Source organism: Macaca nemestrina, chromosome X (genome assembly GCF_043159975.1).
Source record: "Macaca nemestrina isolate mMacNem1 chromosome X, mMacNem.hap1, whole genome shotgun sequence".
NCBI lineage: Eukaryota > Metazoa > Chordata > Mammalia > Primates > Cercopithecidae > Macaca > Macaca nemestrina.
The window spans coordinates 113,846,322-113,872,721 of NC_092145.1; the positions used below are offsets into that span (position 1 = coordinate 113,846,322).

The 26,400-nt window shown below is 47.5% G+C and overlaps 1 protein-coding gene, 1 long non-coding RNA gene and 1 pseudogene across 3 annotated transcripts in view; 1 reads left to right on the forward strand and 2 right to left on the reverse strand.

The window, feature by feature from the left end:
• Positions 1-6,566, reverse strand: part of LOC105463681 (carbohydrate sulfotransferase 7) — a 191,454-nt gene extending 184,888 nt beyond the window's left edge. For both annotated transcript variants that reach the window (XM_071088320.1, XM_071088319.1), the window contains exon 1: positions 4,445-6,566. In XM_071088320.1, coding sequence (XP_070944421.1) covers positions 4,476-5,936 — 1,461 coding nt within the window. In that variant the 5' untranslated portion in view covers positions 5,937-6,566 and the 3' untranslated portion in view covers positions 4,445-4,475. The remainder of the gene's footprint in view (positions 1-4,444) is intronic.
• An 8,625-nt stretch (positions 6,567-15,191) lies between these two features.
• Positions 15,192-20,113, reverse strand: LOC139360571 (uncharacterized). The gene is made up of 3 exons (XR_011618055.1): positions 20,079-20,113; positions 17,309-17,401; positions 15,192-16,762 (listed from the first exon to the last, which is right to left on the reverse strand). It is a non-coding gene; the product is annotated as an uncharacterized lncRNA (long non-coding RNA).
• Positions 18,109-19,014, forward strand: LOC105463643 (proliferation marker protein Ki-67 pseudogene; annotated as a pseudogene).
• Positions 20,114-26,400: the final 6,287 nt, after the last annotated feature.

The window sequence follows — 26,400 nt, forward strand, 5'->3', positions numbered from 1 at the left end:
CGATCCTCCTACCTCACCCTCTCAAGTAGCTGGGACTACAGATGTGCGCCATTACCCCCAGCTAGTTTTAAAAAAATTGTGGAGAAGGTGGGGGGGTTGTCTCGCTATGTTGCCTAAGCTGGTCTTGAACTCCTGGCCTCAAGCGATCTTCCCACCTCAGCCTCCCAAAGTGCTGGGATTACAGGTGTGAGCTACTGCACCTGGCCTCAGTGATATTTATACATAAGCCTATATAAAATGTTTAGGGCTCAGTTTCCTGATTAAAATAGAAGGACTTTCAAAATGATTTGGTGGTGGTTGATCATTTCTTTTTCTGTTTACATGATTTCCTTAGAAAGAAAGCTTCCCAATTGTTAGGGTTCAAATTACAGGGTGTTTGCATTCTTTCCTAATTTCTTTCAAAGGATACATACGTCATGTCAAGGGCAAAGATCAAGGTGCCTTAAGTGCCTAGCGGGATGAAACCTTGGGACCTACCAAGGGCAGACATTAAACGGAGACATACTGAAAAGGATAGGATAGCACATCAGTCTGTTCAGAACAGTGGTGGATAGTGTACAATGATGGATTATTAGATAATGAGCTACAGACAACAAAGCATTTGAAGGCACGTGAGAGGGTTATAAATGGACCCGTGTATAATTGAGGACATTTTCCCCTTTCCATAATAACACTCTACATCTGCTTGGCACTTCATAGCTCCAAGTTCTTTCACATAAATTACTGTAGCAAGCAGTTCAGTGCTCATTGACATCCCTTTATTCCCCATCCTGATCTTGTTCCGGTGGCAGCCATCTGGTCCCATCTGGCCCAGGGGATGAACCATGACTGGTCCGAGTCACAGGTTTTCAGCTTTGATTACACAGTAGGATCATCTGGGGAGCTTTTCAAACATCCCAGTGCCTGGGTCTGGGAACTCCACTCCAGACTACTTAAATCAGAATCTCGGGGTGGAGCTCAGGCATTGGCATTTCAAAAAATATAATAAAAAAGCTCCTCAGGTGAATGTAATGTTCAGTCACGGCTGAGAACCGCTGGTCTAAGCCAATCACAATGCTCCCATTCCCTTTCACCAATGATTGGGCTAGGACAGGCTGTGTAACCCAGTTTTAGCTAATGAGATGTAAAGGGAAGTCAGTTGGTAAAGGGGGTTCTGGGAAAGGTTTTATAATTTATCAAGGCTGGGTGCAATGATTCACATCTATAATCCCAGCACTTTGAGAGGCCAAGGCGGGCAGATCACTTGAGCTCAGGAGTACGAGACTAACCTGAGCAACACAGTGAGAGCCCCCACTCCCCGTCCCATCCCCAATCTTTGCAAAAAAAATTTTTTTTTAATGAGATGGAGTGGTGGTGTGCACCTGACCTGTAGTCCCAGCTACTTGGGAGGCTGAGGTGGGAGGATTGCTTAACCCTGGGAAGTTGAGGCTGCAGTGAGCCATGACACTGCACTCCAGCCTGGGTGACAGAGTGGATGTGGTGGTATGCACCTGTGAGCCCAGCTGCTTGGGAGGCTGAGGTGGGAGGATCACTTGAGCATGGGAGGAGGAAATTGCAGTGAGCCAAGATCACAACACTGAACTCCAGCCTGGGTGACAGAGTGATAGCATCCTCTCAAAAAAAAAAAAAAAAGAGCATGGCAGGAGGAAAAACCCCTCCACCCTTAACCGGCTAGATAGCTTCCTTCCTTTCTGTATTTTAATAACCCTGTGTCATTGTGTGAAGATGTGATGCTTGGAGCTGTGGCTACCATCTTGTGCCAGTGGGAAGATAAGCTGGTGAATAAAAGCCAAGATGTAAAAGAGAGAAAGGGCCTAGGTCCTTGGTGACTTGGTTCAGGGTGCTACGGCCCTCACCCAGACCAGAAAAAACTTCACTGACTCCCTCACTGCCAAATCCTGGCCATTGGGTATGGACCATCCAGAAGTTACTCAGGTTAATTCACATGTGGCCTCTCTCCTCAGTTGAGCCGAGGGCATCCTGAGATGCCCTGTGGGGAGGATGGCTGTAAAGTCATCGGCTTTCCTGTGTAGGCACTGTTGGCAGCTCAGGGATATTTTATTTGTTCAGTGGTTGGGACATATTAGTAATAAAGCTGAGTGTATTTTCCACCTCATACGAGCCTGGCTGGAGTATAGGGGTGCTGCCAGGGAATGCCAAGGCGGGGAGCAGGTGAGGTATAAAAGAGAAGATTATGAACTCTGGAGTCCAACACCAAACACTGTTCCACCCTCACCAGCCCAGGTATGACTTTGGGCAAATTACTTATCTGAGTCTCAGATTCCTCATCTGGAAAACTGGTATAAATAATGATATATGTACAATGCCTAACTCAGTGCATGACACATAGCCCTTTGGTAAGGATCCATCCTCCTCCCTTCTCCTCCTCCCTTCTCTAGAGTAGAGCGTGACAAACTTTTGGAAAACCCATCAGTGTGTCGGCAGTAATGTTATCTTCCTAGGAACCAAGAATACAAGCATTGTAATCAATCCACTGATTGGTGGTAAGTGCCCAATGCGGGACGAAGGACTCAGTCACTAAAGTCTGGAAGAGCCTAAAGCTTGCTCCCAGATGTCCCTGCAGCCCTGCAAAGGAAACCCTGTCGGCCTTCCAAACAGCAACACCAGTGTCTTCCCTCACAGTCACTGTCACCCACACAGACTCTAACTTCCTAGAGGGCAAAGACTGTCCTCTACCCTCCTCTCTATTCTCTTTAATGCTTCACCCCAGCCAGTACTCAAACAGATGTTAGTAAAAATGAAAAAAAAAAAAAAAAGCACAAGTTTCTGGGAGATTGTCATGTCTTAAAGCCATAAATGCACAGCATTTGCCCAGGGGAGGAGTTCCCTGAGGCCTGTGAAGAAGGGTTAGGGACAATTACTGTTGCATCTGTAAATACAGGATCAGCAGATGAAAGGATGTTTTTGTTAAGATGTGACAAGTCACCCTGTGCCTTACCTTCCAACACTCTGGATATCAGGAAAGAACACAGACTTCCTAGCAATTACAGAAACTGACTAAGAAAACCATTTGATTACTGGGAGAAAACTTAGTTAGCCAGCTTCTGAAATCACTCTGAAACCCTGGTTCTGTAACAACAACAAAGTCCCTCTTCATTAATATCTTCAACGTTTGTCCTCAGAGCTTCATCTCAGGGGAATGCTGAATTACACTATGAAATAATGAATGGAAACTTAACTCACTTCCGCCCACCCAGCACTGCTTTTCCTCCTCCTCTGGACTGACTGCACAGCGCAGAAGGCGGCACCCTTCCAACTCACACAAAGTTCGGGAAACACACTCCCATGTCACTGACTCCTACGGTCAGCACTGTGCAGAGCAAACCCTTCCCTCAGGCCATACACTGACCCACACAGAACACATCTTGAGACTGTTTCAGCACCACTTTAGCATCTTCAGATATGCAGAGAAAAAAACAAAAATGAAAAAAACAACAACAAAAAGGAGGGGGCAGTGTCTTTTCACAAAGCTCCTCCTGCAGTGACAAACTGCTACTGCCAATTGAAGGCACCATCTGTCAAACGGATGGGGTGGAGTGGGGGACACCCACCCCTGAGGTCTTGTCGACACTAGAGGAAGCTGATGTGAATGGGATATGGTCATATATCCTGCAAACGCCAGCTACAGGGAGAAGGGGGAAGGGAGAGAAGGAGGGGAAGGGGGAGGTGGAGGAAGAGAGGGAGAGGGGAAATGGGAGAGGGAAGGAGGGGGAGGGGAGACAGAGAGGCGCATATGAGCCAGGGGAAAGCAAGTCTATTCACTACACAAGCGCCTGCGACACACAATATGCAAGAAGTGTTGCAAGAGCCGCCTGACTGTGCCTGCATGCTTGGAAACTCAGGAGAAAAGCCCTGGAGCCTGCGCATAAAACAGAGAAGAAAAACGAAACAGAAAGATTAGGGATAGGCAGGGTTAGAATCAACGCCTTTCCACCAAACTCTCTGCTTTTGGCTTTCTCTGTGCCTATAAACACCATTGCAAAGTCTCCTTACAGGACAAACTGGCATCAAGATAACTCCATAATCATCAACCTCAAACGGTTTCCGAAATCCTATACTCCACATGTCAACTCCCAGTCTCACGGTTCATTATGACTATTTCAAGCCTTCTCTACTCTCCTCAGCCCTCTGAAACCTCCTACTTCATACCGGGGAATGGGAGTGCGGAGACCTGGCTTCCACCTCAGTCACGCTTAAATATCCTCTCTCATCTCGGGATCTCCCTCTAAGGAGGCGCAAGGCTAAGCTGGAGATTCCGATGAATCTACCAAATTCTACGAGCAGGACTTTCCCATCCTCTTGAACCTGATCTGACAGGATGGGATCCAGGATGGTACCCTCCCCTCTACACTTCCCATCCCCAGGCCATTCCAGGCTCCCGGAAGACCAGTCCCGGTCCCTGACTTGCCCCGGGCCACCTTACCCGGATCCGTGCCGGGGACAGGGATGGGAGGCTACGTGGCGCTATCGGCATCCATCTCCAGCGGCGTCTCCCCGTCCCTGGGCGGCTCCACGTCGCCCTCCTCTCCGCTGCGAGGGTAGGCAAGCAGACGCATGGCTGGAGCGCAGGCGGCCTCCACCTGGCGCACCTGCTCTCGGCTCAGGCGCTCGCGCCAGGCGTGCACCGCCTCGCGGGCGTCGCGCGCTGACAGGTGGAAGGGCCGGTCGGCGCCATAGGCCGCGCCGCGAGTCATGTTGAGCGCGAAGGCGTCGAGCGCTGCGAGCGCGCGCAGCCCGGAGAAGCGCAGCAGGCGGCGCAGCTGGGCGCGTGGCTGCCGCACCAGGTCCTCATAGCGCAGCCTAAGGTAGCGGCGCCGTAGCCAGGCGGGCGCACCGCGCGCGAAAAGTAGATCCCGCAGCCAGGCTTCGCAGATCACCTCGAGCGCACCGGTCAGGAAGAAATCGGCGCGCGGTGCGGCAGGCAGCGCGCGAGACTGGCCCCCGGGGCGAGCACCCACGCCGTGCGCCAGCAGCACACGGTGGAAGCGGTCGCCTCTCTGGCGGGTGCGCAGCACCTGGATGCTCTCGCGCAGCAGTCCCTGCCTAGACTTGAGGCGCGAGTTGTGCACCGCCCTCGGGTCGCGGAAAAGCTGCACCACCTTCAGGTTGAGGCCTGGGTCACGCAACAGGGGCACCAGCACGCCCAGATCGAGCAGGCGCACGTCCTTGATGACCACCACCGGGTACTTTCGGCACTCGGCCTCGAGGGCGCGTATCGCCACGGGTGGGCAGCTGCGCTCGCAGGCGGTGTCCTCGACGAGGCCCACCTCGGCTCGGGCACGGGGCGCGCCAGGACACAGTGGCGGCGAGCAGATGACCTTGTTAGTCCGCCAGCGGAAGAGGGCGGCCGTGGTAAGATTGGCCGTGTCCGGGGCGCGCGCAGCGGGGTCCCCCGGCGGTGCGTACAGCCGCAGCACGGAGAAGTCGCAGCGGAAGAGCGAACGCAGCATGTCGCGCAGCGCGCCCTGCAGGCTCTCGGCATCGCCCGGATACAGCGCCTGCCATAGATGCCACATAGGCTCATACAAGTAGAAAACGTCCGGGTGCTGGTTAAAGAGTTCGCCCAGGAAGGACGAGCCGGTGCGCCAGGTGGCATGCACGTAGATGTGCTGCTTCTCGCGAGACACCGCCTCCCCGACAGCGCTGCTGAGGTTGCTTGGGGACCGAGGGGACTGGCTCGCGCCCCCTTCCGCGGCGGCCCGCGCCTCTGCGCCCTGCTCGCGTTCGCCGGCCGCCGCCGCCTCCAGGCTCCACACTCCCAGGCTGCGCTGCAGGCCAGGGCAGTGCCCGGCGCCCTTGTCCCCGTCGCGGCCGCCGTCCAGTACGGAGGGGACGAGCAACAGCACCAGCGTGTACAGCACCAACAGCAGCGCGAACTTGCAGTACTCTCGGCGTCGCCGCCGCCGGCCCTTCATCGTTCACCGACCCGCCAGAGTGGGTCGGGCGCCAGTTTTCTCCCGTTCCTCAGAAATCCCGTCCTGGGTCCGCTCCTGTGGCCTCTCCCGGCCCCTGTGTGCCGGGAGGAGCAGAGCCGCGGGGCCGCGCATCCACGAGGGGAAACTTGGAAGGCGGTGGTGCTACTGACTGCGCCCCTGCCCTCTCCGCTCAGCCGCCGGAGAGCCGCCTATTGGCCGACTTGGCAGCCGCCCGCCCCGCCTTTCTGCCCGCCTGGGTTCGCCCACGGCTCTGCCAGATCTGGGCGGGGCTGTAGCGGGGCTGGGACTCGGGCTCACCGAGCCAGACCCCCACCTTTCCCCAAACCCTCCGTAGTGAAGCCTTCATCAATAACTTCAGGCAAAGGAGGTACCTGTGTGTACAGAATGTACCCAGTAAAGGGCCATAGACCCCACCCGGAGAAGGCCACTGCCTCTTCTGTTTTATGTCCCCTGCCTAGCCATCGCTATCCTAGGCGGATAACCACTCGCCACTATCTACATCCAGCGCCCCCATCAGCCCTGGAGTGGATGTTACTGAGTTCTGGAGTAAAAGATACAAGATTGAACGTGGCAGAGTGGTCCAGGGGAGTTGGAGATACTACTGCATTCACGCAGCACCTTTCATAAAGTCTAGCCTTTGTGAAGTTCTAAGTGTTGTGTTCCGTAGGGTTTTTCACCAGCTGATGGGCTCTGCACATTTTACCAATACTCTGGGGTCCAGTTTGGTCATTTGTAAAATGTGAATAATTCTCAGTACCCATGTACCTCCTGGGATTGCGAGATTTGGGGGTTGTTACCACAGTATTACCCAGCCTATGCTGACACCTATGAACAAAAGACATTTACAGAATCAAAGTGGTAGAATGGTGACCTTTCTCCGGAGCTTGGTGTTTAAAAGGACCTGTAAGGAGAAACGTGTACCCAAGGATAGATGGAAAAGGGACAGGAAGTCCAAGAGGCAGATGAAGACTAGAGTCACTAAAATTCAAAACAGAACCAAAAAAGATACATTTTGCTCTGTTCATCAGGCCAATGAATAAGGAAGTGAGAGCTTTCACCAGCTTGGGGAAGGCATTGTAAAGTTAACAAAACATAGAAAGCATATCTACTCATCTCCACCAGGGGAAGGTGTTCAGATTGGAAGAGAGAACATCTGCAATGCTCCCCACTGGTCTTTTTCATCACGGAAGTTACTCCACCTGTGAAATCACTGACTCAAGTATTTCGTTTTCTTTCCACAATTCCCCTCTTCTTCCAGCCAGTTGTTCAAATCTTCCCTGTTCTCCAACCTCCACTTTTTGACCACCACCCCCACTTTCTTCTCAATTTTTCATATTCAGCGGAAAGATGCCATACTATTATTTTAATAACACTCCCTCCAATAAGCTAAACTCATGTGCCCTCTGCCTTTTCATTACTCATCTAGCAAAATCCCCCAAACCCTGCTTTTGGCTTTCTCTGTGCCTGCAAACACCATTGCAAAATATTTCCCCACAGGTGTGAGCCAGGCACAGTGGCTCACGCCTGTAATCTCAGCACTTTGGGAGCCCACAGAACAGATTGGCATCAAGATAACTTCATAATCATCAACCTCAAATGAATGCTGAAATCTTATGTTCTTCATGTCACTTCCCAGTCTCAAGTTCCATTATGTTGATTTCAAACCTTCTCTAGTCTCCTCAGACTTCTGATACCCCTCTTCCCCCACCCACCACTTCTCAGCACTTACCTCCTACTTCATAAAGAAACCATGTTAGACAATCTCTCACTTTTCCACTATCAAACTCATATGCATTGACCTCTGTACACATCTCCTTTGTAGCAAGGATATGATTTTACAATATTAATATACAACTTTCCCTTCTGTTTTCACTTTTCCCTCCTCTCTGGCTTGGCGGGTTTTTTTTTTTTTTTTTTTTTTTTTTTTTTTTTTTTTTTTTTTTTTGAGACAGAGTCTTGCTCTGTCGCCCAGGCTGGAGTGCAGTGGTGCGATCTTGGCTCACTGCAAGCTCCACCTCCCAGGTTCACGCCATTCCCCTGCCTCAGCCTCCCCAGTAGCTGGGACTACAGGCGCCCGCCACCACACCCGGCTAATTTTTTGTATTTTTAGTAGAGACGGGGTTTCACTGTGTTAGCCAGGATGGTCTCGATCTCCTGACCTCGTGATCCGCCCGCCTCGGCCTCCCAAAGTGCTGGGATTACAGGCGTGAACCACCACGCCCGGCCCTCTCTGGCTTTTTAAAAAGTTTTATTTTGAGACAGGATCTGGCTCTGTCACCCAGGCTGGAGTGCAGTGGCACTATCACCGCTCACTGCAGCCTCAACCTCTCAAGTCCAAGCGATTTTCCTACCTCAGCCTCCCAAGCAGCTGAGACCACGGCATGTGGACACCCAGCTAATTTTGTTTGTGTGTTTGTTTTTTGTAGAGACTGGCGTCTCTATGTTGCCCAGGCTGGTCTCGAACTCGTGGACTCAAGTGTTCCTCCCACTTCGGCCTTGTGCTGAGATTACAGGCCTGAGTTACTGTGCCCGGCCTCCTATCACCTTTTAAGCAAGTAGGTGGCTCTGTGCTGGTGTGAGGGGAAAGGTGTGGCTGGGCAGAATGCAAATAGTTGCTGGTGTTTGTTTTCCCGTTTGTTTTCCCCAAAAGCCTCAACTCCGGTAGCAGAAAATGTGACAGGTTTTTTAAATAACCACTAAGTATTCCCCTCCTCTGTTTTGCCCTTGGGCAATGACTTCCCATACTGACTCTGGGATGACCATGTGGCTTGCATTGGCTTGTGGGACAGTAGCAAACATGACACAGCAGAGGTCTGAAAAATGCTCCTGCTGTGGGAATTGCCCTCATCCTGCTCTTTGGAACCCTGAGATCGGCTGGTGAAGAAGCCTGAGTTAGCAACATGGCTCAGAAAATAAGCCCTCCCAGCTGAGGCTCCCCACCTCCCAGACAAGCAAGCCTGCTGACTGCCAGACAGGTGAGAAAGGAGAGCCTCCACCAGTACTTCTTCAAACTTGAATGCTTGAAGGCTCCTGTCAAAATGCAGAAAGTGGGCCGGGCCCAGTGGTTCACACCTGTAATCCCAACGCTTTGGGAGGCTGAGGCGGGTGAATATCCTGAACCCAGGAGTTCGAGACCAGCCTGGGCAACATGGTGAAACCCCATCTCTACGAAAAGTACAAAAAAAATGAACCGAGCATGGTGGCGTGCACCTGTAGTCCCAACTACTTGGGAGGCTGAGGTGGGAGGATCACTTGAGCCCAGGAGGTGGAGGTTGTAGTGAGCCTGGGTGACAGAGTGAGACCTCATCTCAAAAAAAAAAAAAAAAAAAGAAAGCAGAAAATGATTCATTACACCTAGGGTGGGGCCAGAGAGACTACATTTCCTTCTTCTTCCTCCCCCTCCCCCTCCCCCTCTTCCTCCCCCTCCCCCTCCTCCTCCTCCCCCCTCCTCCCCTCCTCCTCCCCCTCCTCCCCCTCCTCCTCCCCCTCCTCCTCCCCCTCCTCCCCCTCCTCCTCCCCCTCCTCCCCCTCCTCCTCCCCCTCCTCCTCCCCCTCCTCCTCCCCCCTCCTCCTCCCCCCTCCTCCCCCTCCTCCTCCCCCTCCTCCTCCTCCTCCTCCCCCTCTTCCTCCTCCTCCTCCTCTCTCTCTGTCACCCAGGCTAGAGTGCAGTGGCATGATCATAGCTCATTGCAGCTTCAGCTTCCTGGGTTCAAGCAATCCTTCTCATGCCTGGCTAATTTAAAAAAAAAATTTTTTTTTAGGCCGGGCGCGGTGGCTCACGCCTGTAATCCCAACACTTTGGGAGGCTGAGGCAGGCAGATCACGAGGTCAGGAGTTGGAGACTAGCCTGGCCAATATGGTGAAACCCTGTCTCTACTAAAAATACAAAAATTAGCCAGGCATGGTGGCACACACCTGTAGTCCCAGCTACTTGGGAGGCTGAGGCAGGAGAATTGCTTGAACCCAGGAGGCAGAGGTTGCAATGAGGCGAGATCACACCACTGCACTCCAGCCTGGGTGACAGAGTGAGACTCCATCTCAAAAAAAAAAAAAAAAATTGTAGGCCAGGCACGGTGCCTCATGCCTGTAATCCCAGCACTTTGGGAGGCCGAGGCAGGCGGATCACGAGGTCAGGAGATCGAGGCCATCCTGGCTAACACAGTGAAAACCCGTCTCTACTAAAAATACAAAAAAAAATTAGCCGGGCCTGGTGGCGGGCGCCTGTAGTCCCAGCTACTCGGGAGGCTGAGGCAGGAGAATGGCGTGAACCCGGGAGGCGGAGCTTGCAGTGAGCCGAGATTGTGCCACTGCACTCCAGCCTGGGCGACAGAGCGAGACTCCGCCTCAAAAAAAAAAAAAAAAAAAAAAAAAATTGCAGGGTCTTGCTATGTTGCCCAGGCTGGTCTTGGACGCCTGGCCTCAAGCAATCCTCTTGCCTCATCCTCCCAAATTGCTGGGATTACAGGCTTGAGCCACTGCACTGGGTCCTGAGACCACATTTCTTATAAGATCCTGGGTGCTTCTGATGCTCCTGGTCTGAGGACCACACTTAGAGTAGAAAGATGCTACACCTTCCTGCTCTAACTGAGCTGACCCACCAAATTGTGAGAAATAATAGATGTAAGTTTTAGGGGTTTGTTATGTAGCAAAAGCTAGCTGATATAAAGAACGTGTGAGGGCTTAGACGAAATGTTTTGGAGAAGCAAAGGAAAGAGCAGCAGCACTCTAGTGCCCCCAACCCCACTGAGACATTTTCCCTAGGCTGGGAGGGGTGGGCAAAGAGAGAGAGAAGTCTATGGATCCTGCAGCCCAGAGCACCTGAACTCCTTCCTGGCGATGTGTCAGGGCAGAGCAAGAGTCAAAGAGAAGTGGCCACATAGTTCAGCTTGACAGAGACGATCAGGGGCACTGTGCTAAACCTTCCTGGGCCCCAGGCACAGCTTGGAAGCAGCAGAAGGGTCAAGTGACAGTGACGGAGACATTTCAGGGCAACTAGGTGAGCCAAAACCCAATGATTCTAAGACCCCAGATCAAGAGTACAACCTTGGGAGTAGAGGAACCCTAGGAATTAATAAGGTCAATCAGTGGTCTGTCATCCTAGCAGAAGGAAAACTCAATCTGAATTAAAGTTGTTTTCTATTAAGTGATTTCTATTACACCTAAGTTACTAGATCTGCTATCCGTTTTTCACAATAGAGTAGGCCCTGGTCCCTCCTATCAATCACCATTTCTCCTCCCTATTCAACTATACCCTCTCAACCAGATTATTTCCACTGATGTGAAAATTAAACAGTTTGGTCTCTTTCTCTATTTCTTCCTCTGTCTTTAAAGTCCCATTGATTTGCATCCTCCTTTAGCATAGCTGCTGCTAATACATACAATACCCTTGTGGGAATCAGAAGGTGCCCCCTCCTGACAGATGAATTGCAAGGGGGCTGACCCCATTTAAATAAGTACCCCTTCCTTCAGGCCACAGCCCCAGTCCAAGGTTCACAGCTTGAAGGCAGAACCTGGTCAGATTCCAGCCCGCTCTTGCATCTTTCTGCCAGGCACCCTCACCCTGCTCTTCTCCTACCCTTGTCCTGTTGCCACTGGTTTCTCTGCCCACTCCTCACAGCCCAACTTCTTAGTAGAGCTGTCTATACTAGTTCTCTCCGTGCTCTCATCTCCTACTCATTCTGTGGTAGGCCAGGTCTCCCTAACGGCTGAACAGGCAGGCCCCCCTAACAACTGTTTCAGCACTGACTGAGTGGTTAAGGTAACTATTAAAAGCTGAGAGAGCCAGTGCCCTGATACAAAGGCTGGAAGGTAACAAAACACACCAAGAATTTTGCCTAGGTCTTTCCTGGGCCTTGAAGCGTGACGAGAGAAGGAAGGAGTTTTTAACAGGACCCATTTAAGATTAAACAAGTTTCTCTGGGCACAGTGGTTCATGCCTGTAATCCCAGCACTTTGGAAGGCCGAGGCAGGCAGATCACTTGAGGTCAGGAGTTTGAGACCAGCTTGGCCAACATGGTGAAAACCCGTCTCTACTAAAAATACAAAAATTAGCTGGGCGTGGCATGCACCTGTAATCCCAGCTACTTGGGAGGCTGAGGCAGGAGAATCGCTTGAACCTGGAAGGCGGAGATTGCAGTGAGCCGAGATTGAGCCATTGCACTCCAGCCTGGGCAACAGAGTGAGACGCTGTCTCAAAAAGATAAAATAAAATTTTAAAAGATTAAACACGTTTTATTAGGGGTCTGAAGGAACTCCCCAAACCTCCATGATTTAGCAGGAGATAAGATAAGGGTAATCACCCTAGCACCTGGATCCATTTGGATTCAGTAAATTTACTGAGGCTCCAGAGGAAGGTCTTCAGGACTCAGATCTTAATTATAGATTAGAAGTGAATCACCTATGTCTTTAGATGAATGCACACTTACACATAGACATATAGCTTAGGAGGTATGTAAGCTCTGGAAAACTTTGTAATTTTGAGTTGGTCTGGTGATAATTTCCAGGCTTTCTCCCTATACCCAGTTACAGAAATAAAAACTCTCTTCTTTCCCAGTTCACTTGCATCTTGTAATCGGGCTGAGACCCTCGGTTTGGTCTGGGAACAATTCCTCAGCACACTCCAATCTGAGTTCTGCCCCCATATTGCCACATCATCAGCTCTTTCGAAGCTTATCAATGGCTTCCGTGGGTTTTTTTTTTTTTTTTTAATCGAGTTTAGCTAGGATCACAGACTCACACCACCACTCCCAGCTAACTTTTTTATTTTTCATTTGTGTAGATACGGGGTCTTCCTATGTATTCCAGGCTGGTCTCCAACTCCGGGGCTCAAGTAATCCTCCTACGTTGGCCTCTCAAAGTGCTGGGATAACAAATGTGAGCCACCATGCCGGGTGCCACGTTACTGAATCCAGGACACTTTCATGGCTCACCTTACTTGACCTTTCAATAACATTTTTAACTGACACATTGTTAAGTGTACATATGTATCAATAACATTTAACACTGTTGACAGCTCCCACCTTCAAACCATCTCTTCTGCTAACTTCTGTGACATCACATGTGAACCGTTCTCCTAGTTCATAGCTGCACCTTTGGAGCATAGCATTTGGGAGACTGACCTTTGGAGTGAGGCCACCCAAGTTCATAGGCCAGCTCCACCACTTCCAGCTCCATGGCCTTGGGCAAGTAAGTTAACCTCTCTGTGCCTCATTTATCAGACATTAGTTCTAGTAGTACCTATCCTGCCCTATCCTTCAGGGTTGTTGTAAGAATTCAGTTATATATATATATGCAGTCATGTGCCACCTGATGTTTTGTCAATGATGAGCTGCATATACAAGGGAGGTCCCATAAGATTCTAATACCTTATTTTTATTGTACCTTTTCTATGTTTAGATGATATGTTTAGATGCACAAATACCATCTCGTGTTACAACTGTCTACAGTATTCAGTACAGTAGCATGCTGTACATATAGCCTAGGTGTGTAATAGGCTATCCCATCTAGGTTTGTGTAAGTACACTTTATGATGTTTGCACAATGATGAAATTGCCTAACAGCACATTCCTTGGAATGCATCCCCATCATTAAGCAGTGCATGACTGGGTGTGGGGTGTGTGTGTGTGTATCCAGAGCAGTGCATCCCATAGAGTAAGCTTTAAGTCTTATGAGTCGGTACCATTGTTGCTGCTGTGGGAAGCTGATTCCCCAGGCCCTCTTCCTTTTCACTCTATGATCTCTTCAGTGACTCCAAATTGACATTTCCAGCCCAGGCCTCTCCTTGGGGCTCCACACCTAAAAGTCCAGTTGCCCACTTGACATTCCCTCTTGGTTGCCTCAATGTCATATCAATTTTAATATGTGAATGACAAAACCATCTATTCTATTATGCAGTCAGAAACTTAGGAGCCGTTCTGGGTATCTCCCTCTTCCTCAGTCCTTCTTTTTCAATCCAATCTATCACCAAGTCAGGTTGGTTTTACCTCCTGAATGTCCTTTCAAATCGTTCACTTATCTTCATTGCCATTGCTACTACCTTAGCTCAGAGGACCAACTGTCCCCTAGAACAGTGTAAAAACTGCCTAGCCAGTCTCTGTTTCTATTTTGCCCTCTTTTATTTTTATTTATTTATTTATTTTTTTGAGACTGGGACTTACTCTGTCGCCGAGCATGGAGTGCAGTGGTGTGATCTTAGCTCACTGAAACCTCTGCCTCTTGGGCTCAAGTGATCCTCTCTCCTCAGCCTCCCGAGTAGCTGGGATTACAGGCGCGCACCACCACACCTGGCTACTTTTTTTTGTAGAGATGGGATTTCACCATGTTGCCCAGGCTGGTCTTGAACTCCTGGGCTCAAGTGGTCTGCCTGCTTCAACCTCCCAAAGTGTTGAGATTAGAGGCGTGAGCCACTGCACCTGGCCTAATTTTTAATCAGTGATATATTTTGGTCATGCCATTTCTCTGCTCAGAATCTGTCTTGGCTTCCAATTGGTCTTTGGATAATGATGCTAATCATTAAGGTTTGAAAATTATGTTGTTAGAGGTCTTGAATGCCAGACCTTATCATGGTGTCAAGCACACAGTAGGTGCTCAATAAGCATTTGTTGTCTGATTGACTGCTGGGAAGAAGCACTTTTACATTTGAGCTTTGATAGCAAACTACTGATGATTTGTGTTGAGGGAGTAAGTAACGTTAGCAGATATGACTTTCCAAAAATAGTCTTGCTGGGATCCCATGGATTGGGATTGAGAGAGGAAGACCTATTGGGACAGAAAGAAAGAGCAGAGAATTTGAAATAGATGGCAGTTGGAAAGAAAAAGATGAATAGAGATTGGGAAGGCAGAATCTGTCTGCTTGGCTGAGAAAAAAATGACTCGGATTTTAGACTGAGAAAAAGAAAAAATGGATTTCTTTTGATTCGTTTATTCTGCTATTCTCTCTCTCTCTCTCTCTCTCTCTGTCTCTCGCTCACTCTCGCTCTCTCTCTTTCTCCTTCTCTCTCTCTCTCTGACAGGATCTTGCTCTGTCACCCAGGCTGGAGTGCACGGGTGTGATCATGGCTCACTAAAGCCTCGACCTCCCAGGCTCAAAGGATCTTCTCACCTCAGCCTCCTGAGTAGCTGAGACCACAGGTGTGTGTCACCAGGCCTGGCTAATTTTTTAATATTTTATGGAGATGAGGTCTCACTCTGTTGCCCAGGCTGGTCTCAAACTCCTAAGCTCAAGCGCTTCTCCTGCCTTGGCCTCTCAAAGCGCGGGGATTACAGGTGTGAGCCACTGCTCCTGGCCAGCATGCCTTCTAAGGATTTTCACAGTCTGGCTCTAATCTACCTCTACAATCTCCTTTTCTGTTTTTCATCAGGTTTCCAACATTATAAACAGAGGTGCTAAAATCACATCTTTACTACTTTCGAAACAATGGACCTAGAGACCAGACTTTTTCTTATGTATTCAAATATTTATTCAAAAATATGTATCAAGTGCAATCATGTATCTGGGGTTGTGCTGGGCAGAGGAGGTACACAATGAGCAAAACAGTCCCTGACCCTGTTGTCCCTTCCAGCCTGAGAGAGGAGACCAACTTTAACCAAATCAATCTCCTAATGTGTGAATAACCCCAAACTGAACCAAGTGCTTGAAGGAGAGGAACACAGTTCTGTGAGAATGTATAACATAAAGGTCTGCCCCAGGGCTGGGCACAGTGGCTCACACCTGTAATCCCAGCACTTTGGGAGGCCGAGGCGGGTGGATCACTTGAGGTCAGGAGTTCGAGACCAGGATGGCCAAGATGGTGAAACCCTGTCTCTACTAAAAAATACAAATTAGCCAGGTGTGGTGGCAAGCGCCTGTAGTCCCAGCTACTCAGGAGGCTGAGGCAGGAGAACTGCTTCAACCTGGGAGGTGGAGGTTGCAGTGAGCTGAGATTGTGCCACCGCACTCCAGACTGGGCAACAGAGCGAGACTCAAAAAAAATCTGCCCAGAGACACAAACTCTCTCTCTCTCTCTGTCTCTGTCTCTCTCTCTCTCACTCCATCTCTCTCTCTCTGTCTTCTCTCTGTCTCTCTGTGTGTGTGTGTGTGTGTGTGTGTGTGTGTGTATGTGAGTAGTAGTAGTAGTAGTAGCAGTAGTAGTAGTGGTAAAGACTTCCCACAAGGGATGCTTGAGCAGAGAGCTGAAGGTGGAGAAGGACCTGATTGAATGAAGTGGAAATGGAACATGATGGGTTCAAGAAACTTAGACCATGTAGCTATTCTTGCATATTTATTTTTTCATATGAACTTTAGTATCAACTTGTTTAGGTCCAGAATAAAAGCTTATTGGTATTCTTACTGAGAGTTGGTAAGTTTATAACATAACATAGGAAGGAGAATTGACATCTCCATGATATTGACTTGACCTATCTGTGAGAGCCACCATTCAGCCCAGTACATCATGTAAGATAACATAAACAGAGGTTCCAAGGATCAGGACATGGATATCTTTAGGGGCCATTATCCTTCTCACCACAAGCACTATTTACAATAATACCAAAGAAGGCCAGGTGCAGCGGCTCACGCCTGTAATCCCAGAGCTTTGGGAGGCAAGGCAGCCGATTACTTGCGGTCAGGAATTTGAGACCTGGGCAACATGGTGAAACCCTGTCTCTACTAAAAATACAAAAATTAACCGGGCGTGGTGGCAGGCGCCTGTAATCCCAGCTACTCCGGAGGCCGAGGCACAAGAACGCTTAAATCCAGGAAGCAGAGGTTGCAGTGAGCTGAGGTCGTGCCACCGCACTCCAGCCTGGGGAAGAGAGCGAGACTCAATCTAAAAAGAAAAGAAGAGAAAATAGAAATAATACCAGAGAAATGAAATACTTAGGTGTAAATTTAACAAATATGTCCTAGATCTATGTGCTGAAAACTACAAAACAATGATGAAGGAAATAAAAGAGAGCTAAATATATGGAGATTTAGAAAGGTCTGGAGCACTGTGTTCATGGATTGGAAGACTCAATATTGTTAAGATGTCAATACTCTAAAAATTTATCTATAGATTCAACACAATTCCAGTCCAAATCCCAGCAGGATTCTTTGTAGATATCAGCATGGTGACTCTAAAATTTACATGGAGAGGCAAAGAAATTAGAATATTCAAAACAGTTTTTAAAAATAAGAACAAAATTGGAAGATTCATGCTACTTAAATTTGAGACTTACTATAAAGCCACAGTAATCAAGACAGTGTGGTATTGGTGCAAGGATGGATACATAGGTCAATGTAATAGAATAGAGAGTGCAGAAATTTGCCCATAGTTTTTACAAAAATTCACTTAAAATCAATCATAGACCTGGCTGGGCCTGGTGGCTCATACCTGTAATCCCAGCTTTTTGGGAGGCCAAGGCAGGTGGATTGCTTGAATCCAGGAGTTTGAGACCAGTCTGGGCAACATGGTGAAACTCTATCTCTACAAAAAATAAAATTAAAAAAAAAATTAGCTGGGCATGGTGGCACATGCCTGGGAGCTACTTGGGAGGTTGAGGTGGGAGGATGGCTTAAGCCCGGGAGGGGGAGGTTGCAGTCAGCAGTGATCGCACCACTGCACTCCAGCCTGGGTGACAGACCGACACTCTGTCTAAAAAAAAAAAAAAAAAAAAAATCAATCATAGACCTAAATGTAAGATGTATAACTTTTAGAAGAAAACACAGAAGAAAGTCTTTGTTTTCTGGAGTTAGGCCAATAATTCTTAGATATGACACCAAAAGCACTATCCGTAACAGAAAAATTTGATAAGTTGGACTTCATGAAAATTATGAGCCATTGCTCAACAAAAGATGTTAAGAGGATGAAAATACAATATACTGGGAGAAAATATTTATAAATAACATATCTAACAAAGGACTTGTATCCAGAATATACAATGAGCTCTTGAAACAATAAGGAAACAAACAATCCAATATAAAAATGGGCAAGAAACTGTGGAAGCAGACAAAGAACCAGTAGGTGAAGATAAAGGCATCAAAGCATATAAGGAATCTGCAAAGCAGACACTGGCTCCAGCAGCAAGTGTAACTGGCAGCAGGAGATGGCCAAGAGCACCCAGGGAAAAGGCCCAAGCCCTAGAAGACCTGGCCGGCTTCAAAGACCCAGTACCAGGTTATACTGAAGAATCAATGACTCATGACAAAACCACCAAAATACCCTACAAATCACCACCAGAACTAGTAGACACTGCAACAAGCTCAAAGAGATGGCCCAGGGCTTGTGGCCAGAAAGTAGAAGTGAAAGAAGAGCTGTTAGCAGTTGGCACGCTCACACAAACATCAGGGGAGACCACGCACACCAACAAAGAACCAGCAGGTGAGGGCAAAGGCATGAAAGCATTTAAGCAACCCCCACAGCAGAAGCTGAACCCAGAAAATGTAACTGGCAGCAGGAGATGGCCAACAGTGCCTAAGGAAAAGGCCCAACCCCTGGAAGATCTGGCCAGCTTCCAAGAGCTCTCACAAACACCAGGCCACACTGAGGAACTGGCAAATGGTGCTGATAGCTTTACAAGCACTCCAAAGCCAGCACCTGACAGTGGAAAACCTCTAAAAATATCCAGAAGAGTTCTTCAGGCCCCTAAAGTAGAACCCGTGGGAGACCTGGTAGGCACCAGAGACCCTGTAAAATCACAAAGCAAAAGCAACACCTCCCTGTCCCCACTGCCCTTCAAGAGGGGATATGGAAAAGATGGAAGTGTCATAGGAACCAAGAGGCCGCACTGCATGCCTGCACCAGAGGAAATCATAGAGGAGCTGCCAGCCAGCAAGAAGCAGAGGGTTGCTCCCAGGGTGAGAGGCAAATCACCCTTGCTCATCATGAAGAGAAGTCTGAGGACTTCTGCAAAAAGAATTGAACCTGCAGAAGATCTGAACAGCAATAACATGAAAACCAACAAAGAGTAATACGAATTACAAAACTCAGTCCCTGAAAATAAGGGAATGTCCCTGCGCTCCAGACGCCAAAATAAGACTGATGTAGAACAGAAAATAACTGAGGTAATTGTATTAGCAGAAAGAATTCCAATAAACTGAAATGAAAAGAAGCCCATGAAGACCTCTCAAGACATGGACATTCAAAATCCAGATGATGGAGCCCAGAAACCTATACCTAGGGGCAACGTCAGTGAAAACAAAAGGTGCTTGAGGTCTGTTAGAAAGAATAAGAGCTCCCAGCCTAAAGTGGCAGAGGAGAGCACAGGGCAGAAGAGTAGCGGGGGGTTCTCATGTAGAATCAGGAAGGGAAAAGAGAAGCAGGAAATTCAGACTCCATGTGTTTGAGATCAAGAAAGATGAAAAGCCAGTCTGCAGCGAGCACTTTGGAGAGTGAATCTGCACAGAGTAACGTGGAATGTCAAGAGGCGTGCAGAAAATCCAAAGAAGACTGAGGGCTGGGCGCAGGGCTCATGCCTGTAATCCCAGCACTTTGGGAGGCTGAGGCGGGCAGATCACGAGGTCAGGAGATCGAGACCATCCTGGCTAACATGGTGTAACCGCGTCTCTACTAAAAATACAAAAAATTAGCTGGGCGTGGTGGCGGGCACCTGTAGTCCCAGTTACTTGGGAGGCTGAGGCAGGAGAATGGCATGAACCTGGGAGGCGGAGCTTGCAGTGAGCCAAGATCACACCACCGCACTCCAGCCTGGGCAACAGAGCAAGACTCCGTCTCAAAAAAAAAAAAAAAAGGCTGAGGACATTGTGTGTGTCAAGAAAATAAGAACCAGAAGTCACCGGGGCAGTGAAGACATTTAGCAAATAAATCTAACTGGGAAAAATATAATAAAGTTAGTTTTGTGATAAACACACACAAAAAATGGGCAAAATATTTGAACAGCCTTTTCACCAAAGAAGATATGCAGATGTCTATAAGGAAATGAACAAGCTGCTCGACATCAACAGTAAAATGCAAATTAAAGCCACAATGAAATACTACTGATGCACCTATTGCAATGGCTTAAAAAAACTGATAATACCAATGCTGGCCAGGCTGTAGAACAACTGGAACATTCATACATTGCTAGTGGGAATGCAAAAATGGTTCAGCCACTTTGGAAAAACAGTTTGGCAGGTTTTTAAAATAAAGTTAAAAATATACTTACCACATGTTCCACGAATTCCATGCCTACATATTTCCTTAAAAGAAATGAAAACTTATGTTCACACAAAATCCTATATGCAAATGTTGATAGCAGCTTTAGTCATAATTGCTAAAAATTGGAAGCAACTGGTAAATGGAGAAACAAATTGTGATCAACCATACAATGGAATGCTACTCAGCAATAAAAAGGAACAGACTATTGATACAGACAATGACGTGGCTGAATCTCAAATACTTTATTCTCTGAGAAAGAAGCTGGCTCAAAAGTCTACATTCTGTATTATCCCATTTATACGACATTCTGGAATATGCATAAGTATATTGACAGAGAACAGATTAGTTCTTTCCAGGGATTAAGCACAGAGTAGAGGAATCAACCATAATGGGACAGCATTAGGTAGTTCTTTGGGGGGAATTAGAATTCTTCTGCATCTTGACTGTGGTAGTAGTTACATGGCTTGGTGAGTTTGTCAAAATTCATAGAACTATACACCAAAAAGAATGAAATTTACTGAAGATAAATTTTAAAATAAAATAAAATAAACCCCAGGTAATCATGGCTCTACTTCCAATGCCCAAGCTGCCTTGAGCTTCTGAGCTCTAATGGATGAAAAGGTAGATATAGGGTTTGCCTGCAAGCCTTGTCCAAGCTCTGCGATTTCACCCACATTATAGGTTGAGTTCTCTGGGAGGCAGACTCTGAGATGAAGATTAGCACCCAGGAGATTTTTTTGTTTTGTTTTTTTGAAATGGAGTCTCACTCTGTCACCCGGGCTGGAGTGGAATGGCACGATCTCTACTCACTGCAACCTCTGCCTCCCAGGCTCAAGCGATTCTCCTGCCTCAGCCTCCCAAGTAGCTGGGATAACAGGTACCCACCACCACACCCGGCTAATTTTTGTATTTCCAGTAGAGATGGGGTTTCACCATGTTGGCCAGGCTGCTTTCAAACTCTGTACCCAGGAGATTTATTAGAGCGGGCCCTTGGGATCAACATCTTTTGAAGGGAAGGGAAGGATATAGGATTGGGCAGAGGGGGAAGTCAGGGGGCAGCACAAGCCCAACATTGTCTCTCTTGGTCTACCACATGGTGATCTTTGAAGTTGAGGTGGTTATTCGGAGTTGTCTCTTGTTGAGGGGAGAGGGCTGGGCCCCCTGTTTTTCAGCTATTAGATGCAGGCTGACCCCTAGAAGGATGCAACTTTGGGTGAGGCCGCTCTTTTTAGCCAAGGCAATCACTGAAGTTGCTGACAGCTGAGGGTTTTCTGTGGGCACCGCTCCCAGCAGCTGGAGAATACTTCCTTCATTCCAGAAGGGAATCTGGACAGCATCTACCACACTTCCTGACCTCTTCAAACGAGGAGGTATTCCCATCTTTTTTACTATCTCCCAGAGGGCAGAAATGGTGATTTCCTGTTGAAATCCAGTGGCAGGACACTTATCAGGTCCTTTTGAGTTTTCTAATAAAAACATAAATCAATAAATAAACATATTTTCTGGGCAAAGAGTGGCTTCTCATGGGAATTTTTTCTAATTTTACACATTTTTCTTCCTTGTGATAATATGTATAATTTATTTTATGAGAAGGAAAATACAAATTGTAATAGAACTTAGTTTTAGGGTATATAGATATATATATTAGAGATGGGTACTCATTCTGACTCCCAGACTGGAGTGCAGTGGCGGCGATCATAGCTCACTGCAGCCCCAATCTCGGGGGCTCAAGCAATCCTCCCACCTCAGCCTCCCAAGTAGCTGGGACCACAGGCATGTGCCACCACACCCGCCTAATTTTGTTTATTTTTGTAGAGATGGGGGTCTCACTATGTTGCCCAGGCTGGTCTTGAACTCCTGGGCTCAAGCGATCCTCCTGCCTTAGCTTCCCAAAGTGCTGGGATTACAGGCGTGTGCCACTGCCCCCAGCCACGTTTGTTAATTTCAACATTTTCTTAACAAAAAGGAAAATTAATTACATAGTGTAGGTCAGGCATCTTTTATAACACTCTTACTTCTTCATATTCTTAAAATGTTGACTTTCTAATGTGAAGACTGGACAAGCTTCCAAGCTCTGGTCAAAGTGGGGCAAGGATTACTCTAGAGAGATTGTTAGGATATCACTGTATACCACTCCATCTCCCGTGAGTATACAAGTTGTGCTGTGAGAGGAGTTTCTCACCATCTTCCGTACTTAAACATGGCTTCATTTCTTTCTCCTTAATCCTCTTCATAGCCTCCACCTAACCTAAAATATTGGGAATCCAAGGTTCCATGCTGGGCGCCCTCTTCTTGTACTCAACCACCTGAGATTTTCAATTCCCATGGCTTCTCCCAACAAGTTTACATTATTCACTCTTAAATATCATCTCCAGGCTGGGCATGGTGGCTTATGCCTGTAATCTCAGCATTTTGGGAGGCCGAGGCAGATGGATCACCTGAGGTCACGAGTTCGAGACCAGCCTGGCCAACATGGTGAAACCCTGTTTCTACTAAAAATACAAAAATTAGCCAGGCACGGTGGTGCCCGCCTGTAATCCCAGCTACTTGGGAGGCTGAGGCAGGAGAATCGCTTGAACCCGGGAGGCGGAGGTTGCAGTGAGCCAAGATCACGCCATTGTACTCTAGCCTGGGTGATAAGAGCAAAACTCCGTCCCTCCCCCACCCAAACAAAAATCATCTCCTGAATTTATCTCCTGAACTCCAGTTAGTCTCATGTTTCCAATTCTGACTCAGCACCTCTACCTGATGTCCCCCCAACCCAGGTACCTCACATTCATCTTGTCCCCAAGCAAATCCTCTACAACCCTCTACAAATCTGCTATTCCTCAAGAATTTCTGTTTTGAATGTTATTATTACACAGCAAGATGCCAGAATTAGAAACCCCGCAGTCATCTTTGTGCATGCCTCTCCCTTTCTCAGGCACCACATCCAATCAGTCATCCTAGCCCCGTAAGTCTACCATGCAAATACCTCTTAAATATGCCTCCATCATTAACTTTCCCCCAAACAAGATGCCACCATTCATCAATCCACATTGTGCTTTTCCTTTCTAGCTTTGTGTGATCCATCATCTCTTAATTAGTCTTTCTGCTTCCATCCTCTACTATCTCCACACCTTCTTAAGAAGGCTATCTGGGGCCTGCAGAATCAAGTCCACACTCCTTAGGACACCTCATAAGGGTTTTTACAGTGCTGTTCTTATTCCTTGGCCTGCCTTCTAAGGATTTTCCCAATCTGGCTCTCATCTACCTCTGCAGTCTCTTTCCACTGCTTCCTCTCTCTTCCTCCTCCATCCTGTATCCCAATTCTGTTGGCACACTGACTGTTTAATACTGTGTGTTCAGGCCGGGCCCGGTGGCTCAAGCCTGTAATCCCAGCACTTTGGGAGGCCGAGACGGGTGGATCACGAGGTCAGGAGATCGAGACCATCCTGGCTAACACAGTGAGACCCCGTCTCTGCTAAAAAATACAAAAAAAAAACTAGCCGGGCGAGGTGGCGGGCACCTGTAGTCCCAGCTACTCGGGAGGCTGAGGCAGGAGAATGGCGTATACCCGGGAGGCGGAGCTTGCAGTGAGCTGAGATCCGGCCACTGCACTCCAGCCTGGGCAACAGAGTGAGACTCCGCCTCAAAAAAAAAAAAAAAAAATACTGTGTGTTCTAGTCAGACTTTTCTGGGTTTCACAAAAATGCTGAACAGTTTGATGCTTCTATATCTGAGCTCAAGTTGTTCCCTCTGCCTAAAATACCTTTTGTTCACATTTCAGTCTGTCATATCTCACTTAAATTTGAAGCTCACATATAAAGTTCATTCAACAGAATTAATGATTCATTTTCTAGGTTTCCATCTTGTACATACCTGCATTAAAACATCTCTTATGGCCAGGCATGGTGGCTCATGCCTGTAATCCCAGCACTTTGGGAGGCTGAGGTGGGTGGATCACTTGAGGTAAGGAGTTCAAGACCAGCCTGGCCAACATGGTGAAACCCCATCTCTACTAGAAATACAAAAAAATTAGCCAGGCTTGGTAGTGGGTGCCTATAATCCCAGCTACTCAGGTGGCTGAGGCAGGAGAATCACTTGAACCCAGGAGGTGGAGGTTGCGGTGAGCTGAGATCGCACCACTGAATTCCAGCCTGGGCGACAGAGTGAGACTCCATCTCAAAAAGAAAGAAAACCTCTTACATTAGTGTTATGAATTTGTTTTTCTTTCTGGATGGACTGTGAGCTCAGCAAGACTACCTGAAAGACAAGAGATATCCAATTGATGTTCCGTTTGAACTAGTGAATGAAATATCCCTGGTATAATTGGCACATTAAGCTGGGAATACTAATTACATATACCTAAGAATGAATTTTAATTATATGCTGTACTCTCAGAAAGTAGGGAAGCAAACATTACTGTGTGAAGCTTAAAGGAAGGAATAAATAATACTAAAGAAGGAATCTGAGAAACAAAGAGGAGTGAAGGCCCTGCATGGAAAAAAGGAGTGAAGAGAAATCAAAGGTGGACATTTTCTTAGAGACAGGGTCTCACTATGCTGTCCAGGCTGGTCTTGAACTCCTGGGCTCAAGCTACCCTCCCACCTCAGCCTCCCAAAGTGCTGGGATTACAGGTGTAAGCCACCACGCCTGGCCTGAGATGGACATTAAAGTCAGATTTGCCCTCTTTAGCATTTTGTCCTTACTATTTTATTTTTGTAAATAGGTAGGCTGAAGTGACCTGATGAGAAAATATCTAGTATAAACACTGTGCAAACTAAGAATTGAAGATGTTGAAAAATTCTACTTTTTTTTATTTTTTATTTTTTAGACATAGTCTTGCTCTGTCGCCCAGGCTGGAGTGCAGTGGTACAATCTTGGCTCACTGCAACCTCTGCCTCCCAGGGTCAAGTGATTCTCCTGCCTCAGTCTCCCAAGTAGCTGGGATTACAGGCACCTGGCACCGTGCCTGGCTAATTTTTGTATTTTTTTTTAGTAGAGATAGGGTTTCACCATGTTGGCCAGGCTGGCCTCAAACTCCTGATCTCAAGTGATCTGCCCACCTCAGCCTCCAAAGTGCTGGGATTACAGGCGTACAGTGCTGGGATTACATGCCCGGCCTGAAAAATTCTACTTTCTGTATTAGTTATTTTTAAAATTGTTCTTAGTCTTCTTTTCATAAATGTTACTTTTTTGAAAACATGCTCTACATGTTCAGAGAAACTTCCCTAGGAAGGAACTATACAAATTGGCGGCCCACGCCTGTAATCGCAGCACTTTGGGAGGCTGAGGAAGGAGGATTGCTTGAGCCCAGGAGTTTGAGACCAGCCTGGGCAAGACAGTGAGACTCTGTCTCTACAGAAAAAATTTAAAATAGCCCAGTGTGATGCTGCCTGCCTGTAGTTCCAGCTACTCAGGAGGCTGAGGTGGGAAGATTGCTTGAACCTGGGATGTCAAGGCTGCAGTGAGCCATGATGGCACTCTTGCACTCCAGCCTGGGTGACAGAGTGAGCCCCTGTCAAAAAAAAAAGACAAAGAAAAGAAAAAGAAATGACCCCCGAAAGCATAGTCATTAAATGTTACTTCCTGATGAATGCCTTTTTGTAAATGAATTCAAGATGTAGATACATGAGAAATGAAATAGAGATAATTATATTTCAGTTATATAGCTCACTCATCCATTTGGATAATTTTTCCATATTCTATAAAATGTCACCATCTGCTGGGGGAAGAAAAGATGTACAATTCAATTTTGTTGCATAAGTGGTATTTCAAATCAACATGATTACTTAGAACTATAGAAATTTTCCTTAGCAAGATGATCACACTAGCTCAGCTGGTGAAAAATTACCAGAACACATAGGCAAATACTATTCACCACTGTGCTTTGTTTGAGGGTATTCTTTCTCCAATGTGCAATTAAGATCAATTATCCTTTAAAATGTTTTAACAGTAGCTCTTTTTTGTTGTTGTTGGTTTTTTGAGACAGAGTCTCACTCTGTCACCCAGGCTGGAGTGCAATGGTGAGATCTCGGCTCACTGCAACCTCTGCCTCAACCTCCTGAGTAGCTGGGATTACAGGCACACACCATCATGCCTGGTTAATTTTTGTATTTTTGTAGAGACGGGGTTTCACCATGTTGGCCAGGCTGATCTTGAACTCCTGACCTCAAGTGATCCTCCTGCCTCGGCCTCCCAAAGTGCTGGGATTACAGGCGTGAGCCACCTCGCCCAGACTCCTTTTCCATTTTCTATTCATATGTTCACTTTTACATATGTACACTTTTACATATTTTACAAATAGCAGTTTGTGGGGATTTTTTCTTTTTAGAGACATTGTAATC